Consider the following 22,982-nt stretch of genomic DNA (forward strand, 5'->3'; position numbering starts at 1 on the left):
CAAACTATTAGTAACTTGTGGTCAACCCCAAACCCTAGCCCTATTTCTTTGATGTGTAACTTCCTATTTCACTTGCAGTCTACATCACCAATCTATTATCATGGCCACATCTTAGATGTCTTAATCATTTATAACTATTCCACCTTTAAAAATCAAACTCTTCCTGGGATGCCTGGGTAGCTCAGCAGTTGAGCATCTGCCCTGGGCTCAGGGTGTGATCCCAGGTCCAGGGATTAAGTCCCACATCAGGCTCCCTGCAAGAAGCCTACTTTTCCCTCTGTCTCTGCCTCTCCCTGTGCAACTCTCATGATTAAATAAATAAAATCTTAGAAAAAAAAATCAAACTCTTCCTTAACAGCTTACTCTTTGACCACAATCTCTTAGTCTAGTGATTTTCCCCACTCTTGTTTCTTAGAGCCTTTGGAGAAAGCTCTTGGAGATGGACAGAAGTCAGTAGGATCCCAGGCCTCTACTCTGTTGCAGCTCTACTTTTGAAAGTTTTACAAATTGGGTTTCCTTGTGAAATTTATTTGAAGGGGTTCTACTGCTTAAAAACTCATTTTAAAAGCCATTGTCTTAAAGGGTTGCGGAAGGGGAGGAAGGTGGGGGGGATGGGGTGACTAGGTGACGGGCACTGAGGAGGGCACTTGATGAGATGAACACTGGGTGTTATACTATATGTGGGCAAATTGAATTTAAATAAATAAATAAATAAACAAACAAATAAATAAAAACCCATCGTCTTAACATAGTGACACTCTCCATGACTGTCAACCTCGGCTGCATATTAATCACCTATAAAGCTTTAAAAAATCCTAGCTCTCCCAAATGAAGAAATCAAAATCTCTATGGATAGGAGTAGCACAGCAGTAATTTAATGTGCAACCAAAGCTGAGAATCACTGCTTTAGCTTCTTATTGCCAACATCTACTTTCTGATTCACTGGATCACTCCATTTTCTTCTAACTTATTAGCCATTCCCAAGGATCAGTTCAATCCTCACCAAGCCCAGATTCCATGGCTAAACCATATACCAATATTCTGAAAGCCATAGCTCCTGTGTTTTTCTGCCACATCCACCTTACTTAATGCTGACTGGTGCAACCAAAACTTTGTTGTTTCCATTTTCCGTTGGACTCTCAGTGACTTCTGCCAATCCCCTTAATTTACTTCCATTTGCTTCTTTCTGGGTCAGAATAAGGGCTAATATCAGCACCAATACTTTCTAGCTACTGTTCAGGAACTTCACCCTACTAAATGATCCCCTTCCCATCTTCCTTCTCAACTTATAATTTTGTTCAACTTTATTCATCCTTAGAACTCCCTTACCCCTGAATCATCCACTAGCTCACCACTGTCTTACTGCTTTTCTCTCTTTTTTTAAACAAACTTCTTTAAAGAGTACTTTTGACAAATGGCTCTTTAACTCTTCCTTACTCTACAACCCACAGCCATCCATTTTTCCCTCCTACATCTTTGCTGAAATTAAAGTGGACATATTTTTCAGACTTTCTGTATTGGACCTATCATTTAAAATCATTACCCCATCTTTTAAATTATCTTTTTCCTGTCTTATTTCAGAGAAATTACTCTTCCAGTTTTCCTTCCTTTCCAACTTTTCTCAGAACACACACACAGGTGTGCGTATGCATGTGCACAAACACACAAATATATATTCCTAACAAAGACCTTGCAACAGCCTCACAATTAGTCTCTCTGTTCCCGAGTTAACTTCCCTAAAACCAATCTAACATAACAGAGATCAGCAAACTCTTTCTACAGAATGCATAAAAGGAGCCAGATAGCAAAAATTTTCAGTTTTATGGACCACATGATCTCCTTTGCAACTGTACAACAAACACTGCTGATATTGCACAAAGGCAGCCATCATGATATGTAAATGAACAGCATGGATGCAAAAAGAACTTTACTTACAGGAACAAGGGGTGGCCATGGGCCATAATCCTCTGACTCCTAGAAAATACTGTTGCCAAAACGCTCTTACTACTAATTTTATCATGTATATAACCTCCTTAAAACCCTTCAATGATTGCTGGGTTCCTCTAGGCTACTTCTATCTTAAATGTACATTTACTTTTATACTCATATTTAGAGGTTATTTACATCTTTTCCTTATATCAGAAAGTAAACTTTATGAATGTAGACACAATGTGGCTTAAAAAAATGTTACTGAGTTCACTGCCCACCAAGAAATGTGCAAAGGGTTTTACACATATTATCTTATTGAGTACTCAAAACAACCATAAGGGAATGGATATTATTATCCCCATTTTACAAATAAGGAAACTGAAAGAGCCACTCAGCTAGTAAATAATAGTCAGTACCCTATCTGTTAGTCTCCAAAGCTAAATCTGTTATTCTATTATATAAATTCTATGATGTATAAAATAAAATACCAAAAAGAACTTATCAGAATACCTTAACTAGAAGTATAAAGGGAATGTCATCACATGTAATCTTAGTAACTGTGTTTCTGAAGTTATTTCCTAAACTAAAAATGAACTTTGCTATAATACACATGGTGAGGTAAAGAGCTACAAAGTAAGACATATTCATCTCCATTATTTCTACCTACACCCTCAAATCATATTTTCAGAGAACCCAAGAAATAATATGGTCCTTTGGGAATTTTTTTTTACCTTCTGTCACTGGCTGAAGTTTAGAGGATCGTTCTGAATCTGGAGAGTGCAGAGGTTCAGGCTCTTTCAGACTTTCCAAATGCATAAAAGGATCATAATCTACAGATGCCAAATCGGAGAGGCTCATTGGAAAATACCTTGGATTGCTAAAACACTGAGCTCCATAAACACACCCATGTAACACCTGAAAGTATGAGGGAAAAATATAGTTTTCCTTTTCAGTGAAGATAAACAAAAAGAGAAAAATGCCAACTGGAATATAAGAGCTTGACAAAATTTTTAAGTATTTTAAAACTTAGTTCTTCAATCAAGGTAAAACTTAATACTTCTTAAAAAGAAGAATGAATAAAATTTAACTAATCATTCTCGCATTCAACAAAGATTTGACTCCTTTCAAAAATCTGCAGTGAAACAACTGTACTTTGTAGGAGGAAATTTTAATTAGCCTTAGACACTGTAAGATAAATCTACATTCTTAGAAAATACCTGGCTCTAAAAAACTAAAAATGTAATACTAAGAAATGCTATTTTTTTCAGTTTTAAAAGTGTTGGTTAAAGCAAACAAATTTAAAAAAAAAATAAATAAAGCAAACAAATTTACCTTATAAATGCAATTGAGGACAGATTTTTCTATTTTATCATTTTCTGCTCCTGTAGCATGGACTGGTTGGAGCAGTGTCTTTAAAGGTAAGGCCATGATCCAGTCCAGAAGGCACAGAAGTAAGGATACTACCAACTGAAACAACAACAAAAAAGATTATTATTGTAAACTCATAAAATAAGACCTTAATACCTTTTTAATTTTTATTTTTTATTTTATTTTATTTATGATAGTCACAGAGAGATAGAGAGAGAGACAGAGACACAGGCAGAGGGAGAAGCAGGCTCCATGCACCGGGAGCCCGACGCGGGATTCGATCCCGGGTCTCCAGGATCGCGCCCCGGGCCAAAGGCAGGCGCCAAACCGCTGCGCCACCCAGGGATCCCCTTAATACCTTTTTAAAAAAGATTTTATGTATTTATTTATGAGAGACAGAGAGAGAGAGAGAGAGAGAGAGAGAGAGAGAGAGAGAGAGAGAGAGAGAGGCAGAGACACAGAGAGAGGAAGAAGCAGGCTCCAGGTAGGAAGCCTGATGCGGAACTCCATCTTAGACCCCAGGATCCCGCCCTGCGCCAAAGGCAGATGTTCAACCGCTGAGCCACTCAGGCATCCTGACCTTAATACTTTTAACAGAAATTCATCAACTTATTTTTTTCTTCCAAAATTTATTTCAGGAACTATCAACCCTAATTCTACCATGAATATTTACTTAGATCTAGGTGACTCTAAAATATTGTATATGAGTATTATTGTGGGTTTCTTCTTTATATTTTAGAGCCAACACAATGAAACTTTAAACATAATAAAAATAGGACTGCCAGAATTACTTTAAATTACTATAAAAATACTGAGCTTAAATGAGAACAGATATCAGTCAACTATTTAAAACTCTTTAAGGAATGGAACACAAATGCAAGATTAAGTTCATGTATATTACAGTCACCTTCTACATTCCTTTTAAGGAACAAAAAGAACCAATAAAACATCACAAAACCAACATCCTCAGTATTAACACAGAAAACAGAACATCTAAACTTTAAATTATCTGTAAGTATAAAGTATGCAGCAAATCCCAGCAAGCTTTTCCCCATTCTCCTATTATAAACTTTCATGAAGAGCAAGGGCAGTTTGAGAAAAATTGTAAAAGACAGAAAAGTACAAGGTACAAACCTAAAAACCAAGCAAGAAGGAAAAAGTCATCCTAAGTGTGAGAATACTGAAAAAAATGTACTGGAAGACAGATACTGAGTAGGAAAAAAAGGACTTAAAAGTACACATAGGGAAGGTAATGCTTTGGGGAAAAAGAATGTTAAGAAGATATGAGGAAACGACCTCTGGAAAACATGTAGTAAAAAGAGAAATTTAGGATCCTGCAAGACTTAAATTTTAAAAACTGATGGACCTGCAATCTCTCTCTTCCTTAAAAAACATCATCCAATAAATTTATGGTCTTACAATTCCTCTCCTTAAAAAGACAATAAAGACACTATACTTTGTTGAAACACCAGAAGGGGGAGCTCTTGAAGTAGGAATCTTGTAAACCACCCTCACCCTCCCCAACTTCGTCCACAGAAATAAAACTATTATGAAAAGAAAACAAAAAAAAAAAAAAGAGAATCTAAGCAATTCGGCTGCTGAAACCCCCACCCAAAAAACTCAATTATGAAGCAGAAGAACACTATAACACAATATTCTAACCTAAATTAGATATTATCAAACATTTATCAGCATTTAGATATAGGGACAAAGAAAATCCATCTTAAATCAGAAATTAAAAACTAAGAATAAACCAAGAAATGAAGAATTATATCAAGTCAGTACAAGAAGCAAAAGGACAAAATTTAGAAATGAAGCCTAAATATAAATGCCTAATGAAGAATATATTTGAAAAAACCACAAAATATAATACAGGTAGAGAACAACAGTGGATAACAATTTAAAAATGAAATTTTAAAACGACAAAAAGTGTCAGGGAGAATATGGCTGAAATAGAAGACAGAAAAAGAATATACAATTTATATAGAATTGGAATCTCTGAAATATACACATTAAAAAAGGTCCACAGGGGGCACCTGGGTGGCTTAGTTGGTTAAGATATGCCTTCAGCTCAAGTCATGATCTCAGGGTCCTGGGATCAAGTCCCTGATCAGCAGGGAGCCTGCTTCTCCCTCTCCCTCTGCCTGCTGCTCTTCCCACTTGTTCTCTCTCCCTCTGTCAAATAAATAAATAAAATCTTAAAAAAAAAAAAAAAAAAAAAAGATTCACCAGAAGCCAGGACAAACTGACCTGCAATAATCAACTCTAACACATTTTCTGATAAAGCTTTAAAAGTAAGACTTCAAATATAAAGACAAAACATCCTTAGGGCCTCCTGGAAAAAAGATGAAATAATTTATAAGGGCAAAAGAATAAAACTGACAACAGACTTCCCAAAAATAATACACAAAGCAAGGTAACATTAAAAAGAAAATAGCTTAAGGAAAGTAAATGTGAATCTAAAGAGTCTATATCATTTTGTTGTGCTTTGCTTTACAGGTACTGCATTTCTGATAAATTGAAGGTTTGTAGCAATCCAGTGTTGAGCAAGTCTATGGAGCACCATTTTCTGACAGCATTTGTTCACTTTCTGTCTCTATGTCACATTTTGGTAATTCTCACAATATTTCTAACTTTTTCATTATTATTATATGTTATGGTGATCTGTGATCTTTGATGTTATTACTGCAATTGTTTGGGGGTACCACAAACAATGTCCATATATAAGACAGCAAACTTAATCAGTAAACATATGTGTTTTGACTGCTCCACTATTCCCCCATCTGTCTTTCCTCTCCTCATGCCTCTTCATTCCCTGAGACACCACACTACTGAAATTAGGCCAATTAATAATCCTACAATGGCCTCTAAGTGTTCAAGTGAAAGGAAGAGTCACTGACTCTCACTTTATTTATTTATTTATTTATTTATTTATTTATTTATTTATTTATTCATGAGACACAGAGAGAGAGAAAAAGAGAGAGAGAGAGAGAGGCAGAGACACACGGCAGAGGGAGAAGCAGGCTCCACGCAGGGAGCCCGACGTGGGACTCGATCCCAGGTCTCCAGGATCACGCCCCAGGCTGAAGGCAGTGCTAAACTGCTAAGCCACTGGGGCTGCCCTCTCACTTTAATAAAAAGCTAGAAATTTAATGAGAAAGGCATGTCGGAAGTCCAAACAGGCTGAAAACTAAAAACCAAACAGTTTTCAGCCAAACAGGCTGAAAACTAGGTTTCTTTGCCAAATGGCTAAGTTGTGAATACAAAAGAAAAGTTTTGAAGGAAGTAAAAGTACTACTCCAGGAAACACATGAATGTTAAGAAAGCAAAACAGCTGCACAGCTGATATAGAGAAAGTTTTATGGTCTGGATGGAAGATCAAACCAGCTGCTTAAGTCAAAGTCTAGACCAGAGCAAGGCCCTAATTCTCTTAAATTCTGTGAAGGTTGAGAGAGGTAAGGAAACTACAAAAGAGCAGTTTGAAGTTAGAAGAAATTGATTCGTGTGGTTTAAGGAAAGGAACCATCTATGTAACATGAAAGTAGAAGATGAAGCAGCAGATGCTGATACAGAGGGTGTGGCGAGTTATCCAAAGGGTTAGCTACACTAAACAACAGATTTTCACTGTAGACAAAACAGCTTTGTATTTGTAAAAGATGCCACCTAGGATTTTTGTAGCTAGAGAGAAGTCAATGCCTGGCTTCAAAGCTGCTTCTTTTGGTAGGGGCTAAGGCAGCTAGTAACTTTGAGTTGAAACCAGCATTTATTTACTATTCCAAAAATCCTAGGGCCCTTAAGAATTATGCTAAATCTCTTCTGCCTGTGTTCCACAATGGAACAACAAAGCCTGGATGATAACACATCTATTTACAACATAGTTTACTGAATATTTTAAGTCCAAGAGCTCTGATGGAGATGCACAATGAGATTAATGTTGTTTTTATGCCTGCTAACACATCCATTCTGTAGCTCATTAGGATTAAGGAGAAATTTTTATTTCAAGTCGTATTTAAATACATTTCATAAAGCTACAGCTCCCATAGATAGTGATTTGTCTTTAGAATCTGGGTAAAGTGAACTGAAAAGCTTCTGGAAAGGATTCACCACTCTAGATGTCATAAAGAACATTCATGATTCATGGGAAAGGTGAAAATGTCAACATTAACAGGAGTTTAGAAGAAGTGATTCCAAACCTCATGGGTGACTTTGAGGAGCTGGAAGATTTCAATTAAGGAAGTAACTGCAAAACTGATAGAAATAGCAAGAGAACTAGAATTAGAAGTGGAATGTGCAGGTGTGACTGGATTGCTACAATCACTGCAGCATTCTTTACAATTGCAAAATACTGGAAAAAGAAAAAAAAAAACCAAAACCCTGTATATCCATACATAGGAGAGTGAGTTGAATAAATGACAGTACATTCACACACTGTAGTAATGATACTATACAGCTGTAAAAAAGAACACAGAACATCTTCATGAATTGATGTATTGTGAATTTCCAGGATACCCTGCAAGTAAAAAAATCTAAATACCAAAGAATATCTAGAATATGTATCTCTTAACAAACAAGGAGGGGAAAAAATATCGTATCTGTTCATTGTGCAGAAAGAATGGATAAAACATAAACTAAAAAACAAAACCAACAGGGATGGGGAGAAAACACTAAAATAGAATACAAACTGAAAAAATAACCTGAACTATATTCAAATGAATTCTATAATCATACTAAAGTGAGGCTAAGGGGAGGGAAAAGTAACTCAAGTAACTTTTAAACACAGCTTTTGAACTATATACTCTTTTGGTAACTATATACAGGCATAAGTATATTCTGAAACTCCTTTTATTCTTCTAAAACTGCACAAAGAAGTAAATATACTGTGAATAAATGTGGATAAAGGAGTTTAGGTTCTCATTATTGGGGCAGGTGGTTACAAATATGTAAAGGGAGAGGACAGACTGACCCTTGTGTTGGATTAGAACCAGAAGTGTCAAGGTAAACTCATGGTATTTTAATACACACAAAGAAATACATATACTTATGTATACATATATACATAAACACATACTATTTATTTACCTGTGTGTACATATTATCTATTTTTTAGCTTTATCTAGTGAGAGGGCCTAAGGGAAAAAACCACACACACACACAACCCAATGACAATGTAAACACTTAGCTCCCAGATCTTTATTTGAGAACACTATTCCCACTCAACAGAACCAGAGTTCCTTGGGGAAATGGCTAATTTCAGTACTGAGGCAGGAAAAATACAAAATGAGTCTGAAAAATTCTGTGGTGACAGAAATTAAGGATATGCTGAAAGAATAATGAGGAAGATATGACAAAAGGATAAAGAAGCCATTTTAAAGGGCATTCCCACTGGCTAAGTCTGGGACATTTTGAGCTCTGAAATAAATAATGATAGTAAAAAACTAAGGATTACAATCCATTGCATAAAATAAGAATTATGATCCCACACTGGTAAGATGGATAGGGAACAAGAGAAAGCTCTTCCTTATCATAGAAAACTAACTAATGGGATCCCTGGGTGGCGCAGCGGTTTAGCGCCTGCCTTTGGCCCAGGGCGCGATCCTGGAGACCCGGGATCGAATCCCACGTCGGGCTCCCAGTGCATGGAGCCTGCTTCTCCCTCTGCCTGTGTCTCTGCCTCTCTCTCTCTCTCTCTGTGACTATCATAAATAAATAAAAATTAAAAAAAAAAAAAGAATTAAAAAGAAAACTAACTAATGACATTAATATAAAAGTAATGACAGAATTAGGAAACTATCCTAACATCTAATTCTGATAAGAGTTATAAATGGCTGGCAAAACTATTTAATAAAAGGTTTAAGGAATAACAGGTTATTTATATAATCTCAAAGTATCTTCCTAAAAGATACTTATTAATTGGAAAAGGTAAACTAGCAGCCTGGCTCAAGCTCTTAGCTGCTCATCAAACTTCTGTGACTATCCAAACTGTGTCCTAAAAGAGTGGGAAATGCCAATATACCTAATCAGGCTCCTGAAGGACTACTAACTGCCTACTCCTTCAGCTTCCTGATGCAGGCTAATCGGTAGTCTGACTTTCAGGAGCAGCTGGAAAAGTTGGGACATTAGCTGTATGCAGTCTAGCCCCTAACAGAGAAATTGAGAGCTATTTTTGCTTACTCATTCTGTGCTAAGCCAGAGGAAACAGTCGCTGGGAGTGCTGGTGCAAACAGAACCACCCCTGTTTTGTGTGTTTCCAGAGAATACATGAATGCGAAGTTCTGTCCACGCCCAGAAGTAGGTCATTTGGGAGCCACTCACTTAGTGTTGACAAACTCTTTCTAGGGGGAAGGTAGAGACCTGATTTTATTGCTGGAGCCAGTCAGAGGGAGAATACAAGGGGAAGTGCCCACTGGTTCTTAAGAGCTTCCAGAAGGACTCCAGTCAGCACCTGGATGAAGGCTGATTAGAAGCTGGACTCTCAGGCAGCAGCTGGGAAAGTATGCAGTCAACTCTTTCATAGAGAAAGAATGCCTGTCCCCTCTGTGCTGAACACTGGGGGAATAGCGATGGCAGGTGCTCACACTCCTGTTAACAAGTGCTCCTTTGTTTCCTATAGTTCTGTGGGCCTTGTGAATACAAGCCCCGTTGGCTTTCAGAGCCAGGTGATTTACAAGCCTATCCCTGGGGATAGGCTTAAAAAGCTTAAAAGCTGGGGTGCTAGCAGCCTCCGAAAGACCCTGGCAGTTGGGAGTTCTCTCCTGATTGTGTCAATGGGTTTATCTCAAGAGTGTGCCTCAATGTTTCCTATGTATTGATGTGCGTATTTCCTGATGCATAGGATCATTCAACTAGTTGCTGGATTTCTCTCAGAGAGAACTGCTCCATGTGTAGCTGTATCCTTGGCACATCCACGGGAGGAAGAAAATTCAGGAGCCTCCTATGTCTCTATTTTGGTGACCCCCTGCTCTGTTTTTCTTCAAAGTGTTCTATTTTGTTAATAACTCTTCTTACTCTATAACTTCTCAAGTGATTACATATATTCCCAGAGTTTAATACTACTCATGTGTTGATGATACCAGTAATTTTATTTCGAGCTTCAAACTTACTACTTTAGGAATACAGAGTTGTTTTGCTCATGGTTTTGTTGGCATTATTCCTCACACAAAACACAATGAAAACTGAAATTCATCTTTCTCCAACAACTTTGCTCTTTTGAGATTTCAACACTGTATGATTAAGAGATGATGACACTGAGATCCGGATAATAAAATGCAAGATTAGGATGTAAAAATGGAAAGGAACAGAATATTTTCAGAGGAACAGAATCTAGAGCAGCCTTGATTAATAGAGGTTTGTGCAATGATGGAAATGGTATATATTTGTCCATGTGGCTACTGAGCACTTGAAATATGGTTAGCACAAATAAGGAATTAAATTTTTAATATAAACTTTTAATTTAATTTTATTTAAATTTAAAGTCACATGTGGGTAGTAGTTAGTATCCCAGGCAGCACAGATCTACTAGAATCTCTATAAGATGTTATGTACTATGCCTAATATATTTTAAGAAACAAACATATGAACAGAAAAATGGAATCCACAATCAAGAAGAAAAGATTTCAATAGAAACAGACCTAGCAATAACACCAATATTGAATTTAGCCAACAAGGAATTTAAAATAATTATGATAAACTGTTAAAAATCTAATAGATATAACTGATATAGAAATGCAGATTTCAGGAAAGATATGGAAAACTATGAAAAGAAACCAAATAGAAACTTTAGACTTACAAATACAGTACCTGAAATAATTAAAGGAATCTCAGAATGAGTTTACTAAGGTGATTGCAATCCTGTAGAACTTTTTGTGGCCAGAGGGTAGATTTTCCTCTACATGCCATCTCTATTATACATACTCTCCTTAATGGAAATTTCGTTATTTTCTACCAGTAACAGCTATATAAAGATGTATGGTTGCCTTCCGAGTTGATGAATTTCTCAGAATTACTTATTTTCAGGCATAATCAAGACCATAATTTGGCAAGATAAAGTGAAATAATTATAAATGAATAAAATATCCTCCGAGGTTCCTCACATCTAAGAGATTCAAAGACTTTATCAAATGACCATGACTAACTTGAAGTCTGAACTAAAATATAATTTGGTTACACTTAAATAATGTAAAGTGAATTTTAAGCACAAGATGAATTAATGTTTGCCATGTAAATATCTAGCTTTGCAAATTTAAAATATAAATACCTTACTAAACATATATTAAATATCAAACAAAATTTTAATTACCCTCTTATCCATTTCATAAGATGAAGCTTCTGTACTTGGCAAAAGATGGGTGATGGTGGCTATTAGAATCTGTCAGCAAAGAAAAAAAAGTTCAAAATATGTTAATGATACATCCATTAAATGTTAATGGTAAAGTGACATAAAATCTATTTGATGGAAGTTTATCCTAAATACATTTTCTAATTCTAAAGACATTATCAATGTTATTGCAAAGACTTTTTATTTATTTATTTTTTTTGCAAAGTAACTTTTAATATGTAAGCTTTTCAATAATTTATAATCCTCATGTGTATGGAACCAAAATCATATAAACTCTATCAACTATAGATTTCTTACAAATTCAATTCAGGAATCAATATACATAAACATATATAATATGTGTTCACAGAAAAATGAGAGGATATAGATAAGCAAAAGGTTTATAAAAATCATCTGCAATTCTATCACTCAAGAAATCTACTCTGCTCAACAAATTAGTTATAGAAGGAATGTACTTCAACATAATAAAGGCCATATATGACAAACCAACAGCTAACATGATTCTCAATGGTGAAAAGTTAAAAGCTTTTCTTCTAAGGTCAGGAGCAAGTCAAGGATGCTCACAATTGCCATTTCTATTCAGCATAGTACTTTAGTCCTATCATAGCAATTAGAGAAGAAAAAGAATGAAAAGGCATCCAAATCTGAAAGGAATTAGTAAGATATTTGTCTGCAGGTGACATCAACCTATACTTAGGAAACCCTACACATTTCACCAAAAAAGTGTCAGAACTAGTGAATTCAGTAAGGTTTCAGGGTTAAAAATCAATTGCATTTCTATACACTAACAATGAAATGTAAGAAAAAGAAATTAAGAAAGATTAAGTACAGTATCTTCAATAAGTGGTGTTAAGAAAACTGGATATCCAATGCAAAAGAATGAAACTGGACCCCTATTTTATACCACTGACAAAAATTAACTTGAAATGGATCAAAGACTTAAATTTAAGACCTGAAACCATACAGCTCCTAAAAGAAAACAGAGGGAAAATACTCTTGATATTGCTCTCGGCATTGATTTTTTGGATAAGACACCAAAAGCTAAAATAAATAAGTGGGACCATATCAAGAGCACCTGCACAGCAAAGGAAGCAAAGGAAAAGAAAAAGAAAAAAAAAAGGACTTGAAAAGGCAGTTAATGGAATGGGAGAAAATATTTACAAACCATATATCTGCATTAGGGGTTAATACATAAACTAAATGAAGAACTCCTACAACTCAATAGCAAAAAAGCAAATAATCCAATTTAAAAATGGGCAAAGAACTTGAATAAACATTTTTCCAAAGAAGACATTCAAATTGTTAATAGATATATGAAAAGGTGTTCCATATCACTAATTATGAGGAAAATGCAAATCAAAACCATGATGAGATATCACCTTCCATCTGTTAGAATGCCTATTTTCAAAAAGACAAGAGATAACAGATGTTGGCAAGGGGGTGGAGAAAAGAAAACTGATACACAATGTTGGTGGGAACGTGAACTGGTACAGCCTTTACAGAAAACAATATGGAGGTTCCTCAAAATATTAAAAATAGAACTACCATATGATTCCCACCCACTCTATTTTCCCCCTTCCCCCCCAGCTCCCCCAGAAAAGAACTATCATATGATTCAGCAACCCAGTTATGAAGGAAATGAAATCAGTATCTCAAAGAGATACTTGTACACTCATGTTCACTGCCACATTATTCACAATAGCAAAGATATGGTAACAATATAAATCTTTGGATAAATGAATACAAAAAATATGTATATGTGTGTGTATATATACACACACACACAATGGAATATTATTATTCGGCTGTAAGAAAGGAAATCCTGCCATTTATGACAACCTGGAGGGCATTACTGTAAGTGAAATAAGCAGACAGAAAGGCAAATATTGTATGGTATCACTTATATGTGGAATCTTAAAGAACCTGATTTCATAGAAAGAGAATAGAATAGTGATGACCAGGGGCTCAGAGGAAAGGAGGGAAACAGGGAGATGCAGGTCAAAAGGTATAAATTTTCAGTTATAAAAATAGTAAGATCTAATGTACAGCATGGTGACTATAGTTAATCATATGCTGAATATCTGGAAGTTGCTAAGAGTAGACCATTCTCACCATAAAAAAACAAACAACAGTTAACTATGTGAGGTAATGGATGTGTTAATTATCTAGACCTTGGTAATCATTCCACAATTATCAAATCATCACGTTGTATACTTTAAATATAAACAATCATGTTTGTCAACTATTTCTCATTTAAGTTGGGGGGAAAATAAGGAAATTGACTCTCAGGGTGCCTGGCTGGCTCAGTTGGTACAGCATGTGACTCTTGACCTTGAGGTTGTGAGTTCAAGCCTGGTGTTGGGCATAGTTTACTTAAAAAAAAAAAAAAAAAAAAAAAAAAAAAAGAAGAAAAGAAAAAGAAAAAGAAATTTACTCTCATCTTTCCAGACATGTATCTGTGTACGTATTTGTGGGTAAATATATGTTTTTTTTTAATTTTTATTATGTGGTTTTTAAAATTAACATATATTATACATTGAATAGTACATGAATAAATTTGATACAAAAATATGAAATAATAAAAAATTATTAAAAGATGGCAAAAAAGGCACACAGTGTTACTCTGGAAATTTCCTGATCTCATTAAATTTTTTATGTGCATGCTAAAAATACATAGGTAAATTTATTATATTTTTATTGTATGCTATTATATTTCTGTAAGTTATTCCATCAAGTAGAAAAATTCCTCTGAATATACTTTACATATTAAAAGGCTTTATTCACTAACAGAATCTAGTATATTAGGGATGCCTGGGTGGCTTGGCGGTTGAACATCTGCCTTTGGCTTAGGGAGTGATCATGGGGTTCCGGGATCGAGTCCTGCATCAGGCTCCCTGCATAGGGCCTGCTTCTCCCTCTGCCTGTGTCTCTGCCTCTCTCTGTGTCTCTCATGAATGAATAAATAAAATCTTTAAAAAAAAAAAGAATTTAGTATATTAGATGCATCTGCTTAATATTGGTCGTAGAACTGGGCTTCCTTTCCTAACTATGCAAACAGGTAAACCATTAGTGAAATGCTCTACAATTTTGGGATTTCATTTCTTCATTCAACTAGAAGTTGAATAATGTAATAACTTTTCATCTGTAGCCACTGACCACTATAAAGTATAATGAAGTAATCTACAAAAATCTGCATACTTAAGAAGTAATTAGATGAGTATTAATATATAAACTGATAAAGAAAATAAGGGAAAGGATTTTCAGGCTTTCCTAAATGAAAAAAAAATCTGCTTAAAGAACGATCTTAATTTTCAAACAATCAATCTTAAAGGGTAAAATTTTCAAAATTTTTAAATTTAAAATTTCAGAAATTTTCAAAAGTTTTAATACTTTAATCTGTACATTCACACTTACATCCTACATAATAATTATAATAGCTATCAGCCAACATTTATTAAAATTCATGTCCTGTAATTTTTATGGCAAAAAGTTCTAAGCACTCTAAAGTATATTTTCTCATTTAGTCTTCAAAGCAACTCTATGAGGTCGAGTGAAGGTATGTTCAGAAGATAGTAAACTGACTCAGGTACCTGGACAACAGGATATTTCAAAGGAATCTCTACATGATTTTGAAAAGATGGGCTGAGTCCTCATCCGGAGGCTTCAAATTCCCAGATAAACAACATGGATCTTATTTTATAAGCAAAGGAAAACCACTCAGCAATACTGTTGGGTTTTGACATAAGTCATATGAATGTGAAGGATGATTTGAAGGAGAAGACCTCAGAAGCCAAGAGATCAACCAGAAAGCTACCACAGTATCACAAGAAAGAAATAATGAAAGAGGTCAGGTGTTGTATAGGAGACACAGAATTAAAATGAAAAAAAAAATTTAAAACGCAAACTCCATCTATGATTAACTGAAAAGTAAAGGGGATGAATCAAAATAATATCCTGATTCTGGTAACTGTAGGGATGTATATTTTCTCACCTAAGAGAGGTTGAATAAAGAATATATATTAATAAAGACAATGGCAATTATAAATTTGCAGGCAGCATTTAAAAAACCAAGATCACAGTCTCCTAACATAAAATACAAGGAGATTATCATGAACTTTGATATCTCAAAAAAGCTGCCTGGGTTGCCATAACTTAGCCATGCAAAATTTAAAGAAAACCATTAAATAATTTTATATTTCAAGGTATCCAAATCTAAAGATCCTTAACAGGGCCACAATAAATGAGAAATACTCACTTGAATAATCTTCAAGGGAGAGTCAGGCTGATAAATCTGAAGTCTAGGTACATAATGAACCAGCATGTGAAGCATGTTACAAGCCACATGGGCTACTGTTTTATTAGTAAACTGTAACAGTAAAAACAATTTTAAAATATTCATTAATGCATTAGCTGCTGAAAACCTTTAAATTTTATACATTTTTGTCATTGTATATTTGTTTATTAAAATATTAAAATAATAATACACAGCTGTAAAATAAAAATTGACAACACATTCCAAAAACACAATTAAGTTTTTTTTTAAAAATTTTATTTATTTATGATAGTCACACAGAGAGAGAGAGAGAGGGGCAGAGACACAGGCAGGGGGAAAAGCAGGCTCTATGCACTGGGAGTCCGACGTGGGATTCGATCCCGGGTCTCTAGGATTGCGCCCTGGGCCAAAGGCAGGCGCTAAACCGCTGCGCCACCCAGGGATCCCAATTAAGTTTATTTTTAATTTTGAATGTTTGCTTCAATTAACGTTTTATTCCATTTTCTCTTACTTGGATTTCTGCAACAGCCTGCAAAATGCTCATTTCCTTATCAATCGTTTCCCCATTCCAATCTGCTACAAACAACACTTTCAAATTAATCTTCTAAAGAACTGCTCTGATGCTGACGTTGTCTATGCTTAAAGCTCTTGGATGACTCTCCAGTGGCATAAACTCAAACTTGTTATGGCATAAACTCAAACTTGTTACGCTTAGCTCTCTATGACCAAATCTCCCCAACTCTTCAAGCCCTGACCAAATGTCTCCACTTTCCAAGTCTTCTCCATTACCTACATCAAAGTAATCACGGCTTCCTCTGACCTCAATCAACATTTTATATGCATCACTCATTTGGTTCTCTTAGCTTTGTTTTATTATTACTCTTATTTAATTTAATCCTTTTTAGCCATCATATTATTAATCTCTTGAGTCTAGTATTTACAATTATTTTTCATACTGGTATACCTCAATGTGACTAGCAAAGCACCTCAAACATAGTACATATTCAGAAATACTTGTCAAGTAAGCAATATTTGTACCTTTTTTTTTTTAATATTTGTACCTTTTATGTTTAGAATTCTATATAGATACTTTAAAACAAGTTTTAAAACAAAACTAATATGCATACTTTCACAAGCAAAAAAATTACTCATTCAGACTGTCCAAAAAATCAGGTTATTATTTTTTAACAAGTTTTACTCTGGTTACAAAGACAGCACTTAACTTGAATAATAAAGCCAAAATACTGAATAGCTCAAGAATTCAGGAAGTATTAAGGAATGAAAAGTAGGTTACAAAAATACTGATTAGGAAAAAAACAACCCTATATATGTTGTTAAATGACACCAAAAGTTGAGATAAAATAGGTTGATAACCTTATATCTTAGAGATACTAAAATATCCTAAATTCAAGAGTAGAACAACTCTGAAGGAAAAAGTCAGCATCAAAGAAATAATGTAATGACAAAAGATATAATTAACATTTGGAGAAAAATAGTCCTGCATTCTTTATTAATATATTCCACTAATAATATATTCCACTAAATACATTTTTTTACCTTTAAGGAGACACAAATTACATTCAGAGCTTCCTTGATTTGAGGATGATGAGACTCATGGACCAGTTCTTCACAAATCCAAATACCTAAACTGCACAGTGCTACACATCTGCAAAAAAGGCAACCAACAATGATATAAACAGAAATAGATGAGCCTTTAAACAAAATGAAACCACCACGACAACCAAAATACCGACAACCAATCTAGAATGAACAAGCACTGTTTAAGTGAATCAATTTCTTACTCTGCACATTATTTCTTCTTAAGCAAGTGAAAGAAGGAGGAAAGCACATGACCCCAAACTCAAAGATTAATTTTCAGTTATAATTTACTACTAAGGTGGGGATAACACACAGGACCTTTGTAACAAACCCATATTAACAAACTGATATTGCCGTAAAGCTTCCCAAACAAAAATTGTAACTTTCAAAAAAGGAAAGAGAATGATTTTGACAGCACAGAATGAACTTTAGCAAAAACATGAAGCTGATGGGATGTCATATCATTTTCTTCCTTCCTTCCTCCCTCCCTCCCTCCATCTTTCTTCCTTTGAGAGAAGGTGAGGGGTGGGGAGGGAAGCAGAGAAAATTTTAAGCAGGCTCCGTGTACAGCACAGAGCCTGACTCCATCATGACCTGACCAAAATTAATAGCTGGACACTTAAGTGACTGAGTCACCCAGGTGCCCCTAAATATTATTTTAATAACTCTTAAATTTAACAAAGCTGATTACAAATTCTTTGTAAAACAAATTGGCAATACAAATAAAATTCATATACTTTATACACAATTTCCAACAGAAATAGAACCGGTAGAATTTCTTCTATTCCCTAATGTCTTATGAAACTTCATTTCCTTGTTTCAACCGAGTTTTTGCTTGAAAGGTATTATTTGATGATCAGAATCATTAAAAATTTTATCAGTGTGTTCAAGTATTAGCTTCTAATGAAGCACATACTGGTTTCCCTCAACTCCTAAACAAGTCAACTCCTTGTAGTATCCTGGTATACTTTGGCATGTCCTGATACCAACATTGTTTTTGTTTTGTTTTGTTTTGTTCTGTTTTACCGACATTCTTAAATTCTGTAGAATGTTCAATTCCAGAATAATTGAATGCAGAAGTATCTTTCATCCTGAACATAGTGGACCAGAAGTTTGTAAGTCTCATCTTTCAGTTTATCACAGTGTTCATGCTAATAAATTATTTACTAGCAAAACTACCGGTCTTCTAGGCTAATTCTACTACTTTATGTCTTCCCTACTGTTACCTACCCATTAATATTACAGATCTAAATAATCAGGTTTCAGGTTTGGCAGTGGAAAGAGCTATAATCCTAAAGTAAGTATGAACTCTGAAGTGAAGCAAAGCTCTCCATGGACGTAACTAACCAGCACAGACTGGGAGTAGAATGCTTATTAACACGTTTTTATAATAGAGGGGTAAGATCAATTTGTGCGTGTTTCCTACATTCCTCAAGATAGCAAAATATTCTAGATTATTCCTAGAACGACTCAACTCTCTTCTCCTGGTCTAATTTTGGGGGATAAGCTTCTAAGACCTTACATTCCTGAAAGGAAAACAAGTTTAGAAAATGCTTCTGTTCAACTTTGGGATTTTCTTACATTTTCAAGCAAGCTATTGTGTTAATGATTTCCAAGTCTACTTACAGGCAGCTATATGTTTTAGGCTTCAGTGTTCTTTCATTTCAGAGGCAACATAGTGTTTAAAAAAAAAAAGGCAGAAGATCTAGATTCTGAAGCTCTAGGTTCAAATCTGGTTCTGCCACTTATTATTTATGCATCTAATAAGGCTCTGAAGACAAACTGCCAGGGTTTTAATCATGGTTCTGCTATTTCTGGATGATAGGGCAGATTATTTAAATTCTCTGGGCTCCCATCTATAAAAAGGAAGACAAAAATTATACCTATATTCTAGAGCTGCTGCAAAGATTAAATGAGGTAATAAAGTGTTCAGAACAATGCTTGGTATATAACAAATGTTAGTTTTCTAAGCCATCAGTTTTTTTGCTAGCAAAGCTGGAAGAATAAAAATGATTCCAATAATTTCTGAACTGTTATGAGGATTAAAGGGAACAATGATAGGAAAATCCTTGTGAACTTAAAAGATTATCATTATTAATCATTAACACAGAAAATGTTAAAGAAATAATATTGAAAATCATCAAATTTGGAGTTAAGGCTACCAGAAATATAAATATGGGAATAATGGAAAAGACAATGTTTTCTGGAATAGCTGCCTAGTATTAAAACTAATGTAAAAGAAAGATTTACTCAAACAGATTTGTTTTTAGTTAACTTGGCTACTGAGAAAAATATGCCAAGTGAATTAAAAGGCTGGAGCTATTTCATTTAAGCAAACTGCTCATTTTACATTAATTCTAGTTGCTGTTAAAAAGTTTAAATTACAATTAGAATCAAAATGGTCAAAGCCATAATCTGTATTTTATGAAACTTGAATTAAAAAAATGTGCAGGTGTTAGGAAAAAAGGAAGCTTTCTAGACATGTAGGTCAAAAAAGTAGTAACATAGACTACTGTTGAGGCTAATGACATATTATTAGAATTAGCTTCAAGAAATATAAAATATAAATTAATGATATTTTCAGGAAAAAAAGGAACATGGTGTGCTATTGGCAACCTGTTGATTTAAATCTCAGCCTTTCTGGAAAATTTTAAATAGAAAATGACAGTTTTCACTTCTTAACAAGGCATTTAGAAGGGAAAACATTCTAAAATCTTATTATTTATATTGTACTTTTAAAAAATATCCTGATAAAATATTTATAAATCCTCCTACAAGTATTTTTTTCTACAAAAGAAATCTTTTCTTTTAATTCAATTGAACAAAAATTCATTGACTACATGTCAAGGTATTGCAAAACAGATAGTGACAAATATAACCTGAAAGGAAAGCAAAATATACTTAAAATTAAAAGAAATAATTTTATTAGTTTTAAAATTTTTATTTGTTTAAAGAGAGAAAGAGACTGCATGTGAGTGAGCAGTGGGGGGCAAGGGCAGAGGGAGATGAAGAGAAAGAATCTTAAGCAGGCTCCATGCCCAGCACAGGGCTGATGTGGGGCTTGATACCATGACCTTGAGATCATGACCTGAGCTGAACTCAAGAGTCAGACTGAGCCACCCAGGCACCTCCCTCCAAAATTATTTTAGATATAGGAAATAAAAATACTTAAAAAGGTAAACAGGATTTTATTTTTTTAATGAAGGAAGGTTTATAAAATCATGAAAAAATATTTAATCATCTTAATAATTTAAATTTATAATTCAGAACAGCTTTTGTACATCTGAAACGATGGGGACTGCCAAATAATTCAATCAACTTCTACAATAAGATTCCAAAAAGATAATAGTCATGTCAAATCTTAAAACATCTGACCTACCCAGGTGCCTGTGTTGCTCAGTTGGTTAAGCGTCTGCCTTTGGCTCAGGTCATGATCCCAGGGTCCTGGGATTGAGCCCTGCCATCAGCTTCCTGCTCAGCGGGGAGCCTGCTTCTCCCTCTCCCTCTATCCCTCCACCTTGTGTGCATGTGCACACAAGCACTCTCACTCACTCACTCACTCTCAAATAAAATCTTAAAAAAAAAAAAAAGAACATCTGACCTACCGTGCAGGACCAGAAGGCTCATCTCTTGCTGAGCTTAATACAGTTTTGATTATAAGTTCCTAAAATAAAGGGTAAAAACCAGTAATGATTAAGATTTCATTCATTCATTCATTCATTCAACAAATATTTATAAATAGCCACTATGGGCTCATGCGCTGCCCCAGGTGCTAGGGATACAATGGGGAAATAAAACAATCTTTGTTCTCAAGCTGCAGACTTTAATAACAGAGTCTAATATTACCCATAAAATTAGCTAGATAAATAATAACATGGTATGAATATTTGTATTCCCCTCAAATTCTTATACTAAAATTGAACCCCCAGATATAATGGATGGTAGTAGCTGGTGCCTAGGTCATGAGGATGGAGACATTATGAATGAGATTAATGCTCTTATAAAAGAGACTACCACAGAATTCCTTAGCTCCCTCCACTCTGTGAAGACACAGCGAGAAGATGCCAGCTATGCATCAGTGAGAGGGTCCTCACCAGAATTCAACTCTATTGGAGCCTTGATCTTGGACTTATCAGCCTCCAGAACTGTGAGAAATAAATTTCTGTCATTTATAAGCTACCTAGTTGGTAGTATTTTCTTTTGGTAGTACTTTATAAAAGCACAAATAGACAAAAATAAATAATTTCTGAAATTTATAACCAAATATATATATATTCAAAAAAAGGAATTTTTCCTGATTAAAAGATTAATAAAAAGCTCACTATAAGATAATTAAAACAGATTTAATTGCTCAAAAGTATGAGCATCTTTTCAAAACTCTGAGAAATATTCATTGAAAAGCAAACCTTTTTTGAATAATTTGTAAAAAATTATAATGTGTAAGTTTGAGGATAAGTGCTAAATAATAGTTAAAATTATGTAAATGAATAAAATATTCAAAAGGGAGAATAAACAGAAAGTAATTGTCTAAAGAGAGGATCTTAAGTTTGTGTTTATTAGGCAGATAAAGAACACTAGTGTATTTGGGAGTCCTAGAATATGTTGAGAAGCAAGAAGTAAATCAAGCTAGATCTGTGTAATGTAAGTCAAAGTTGAAAAGATTTAGGATGGTCTGTAATACCAACATGAGACAGATACTCTAGTGGCTAATTAAGGAGAGGAAAACAAGAATGCCAGTAGGTTTGATAATTAAGAATCTATTTGTTCCTTTCTTTAAAAATCATTCATTCACTCATTCATTCATTTATCCAAAAAGCACTTATCAGCTACACAGATTGTAAGCTCCTTAGAAGAAGTAACCTTCTACACATCTTTGTAAACCTAGTATCTAGCCCAGTGGCTGACAATTAATCAGGTATTGTTTAAGCCCAAGAGCTTTCTATGTAGGAGATCCTGTCTTAAATGCTGGAAAGAAACAGATTAAGATACAGTACCTATCCTCAAGAAGTTTACATTCCAGGGAAGGAGGCAAACTTGTAAACAATTACAAAATAAGATGACGTATACAAGGTTCTACGTGAATAAATAAAACTTCAGAAAGTCATAGAGACTTCACAAAGGGGTCTTAGGTAAACAGGATTTTGACAAATGATCAAGGTCAAAGACTAAAATTTTTTGTGTTTGGTAATTAAGAGACAAAAAGAGGAAAACACCTCTATGTAATGGATGTTTTAGGCAGAAAGAAATGCATTTTCAAAAGCCCAAAATCGAAAAACAGCATGGTACGGTCCATGTGGCTATGTGGCTGCAGTTTAGAGTACACAGGGAACTGGTTTCAGTGAAAATGTGAAAATTAAATATGACCACTATGACATGTAATTTCCCCTTAAATCTTCAGTTACCTGACAGAGAATCATCATTTTCTTAGGCTTTTTGCTTTCTTGATTATTAGAATTACCTTTTATTTTGGAGATACCC

The 22,982-nt window shown here is 34.6% G+C and overlaps 1 protein-coding gene across 11 annotated transcripts in view; it reads right to left on the reverse strand.

The window, feature by feature from the left end:
• Positions 1-22,982, reverse strand: part of RALGAPA1 (Ral GTPase activating protein catalytic subunit alpha 1) — a 240,264-nt gene that overhangs the window by 89,660 nt on the left and 127,622 nt on the right. For all 11 annotated transcript variants that reach the window (XM_026019058.2, XM_026019059.2, XM_072761425.1 and 8 more), the window contains 6 exons: positions 21,110-21,168; positions 17,463-17,571; positions 15,888-15,998; positions 11,594-11,662; positions 3,262-3,396; positions 2,661-2,844 (listed from right to left, as the gene is read on the reverse strand). In XM_026019058.2, coding sequence (XP_025874843.1) covers positions 2,661-2,844; positions 3,262-3,396; positions 11,594-11,662; positions 15,888-15,998; positions 17,463-17,571; positions 21,110-21,168 — 667 coding nt within the window. The remainder of the gene's footprint in view (positions 1-2,660; positions 2,845-3,261; positions 3,397-11,593; positions 11,663-15,887; positions 15,999-17,462; positions 17,572-21,109; positions 21,169-22,982) is intronic.

Source organism: Vulpes vulpes, chromosome 6 (assembly GCF_048418805.1).
Source record: "Vulpes vulpes isolate BD-2025 chromosome 6, VulVul3, whole genome shotgun sequence".
In the NCBI taxonomy this organism is placed as follows: domain Eukaryota; kingdom Metazoa; phylum Chordata; class Mammalia; order Carnivora; family Canidae; genus Vulpes; species Vulpes vulpes.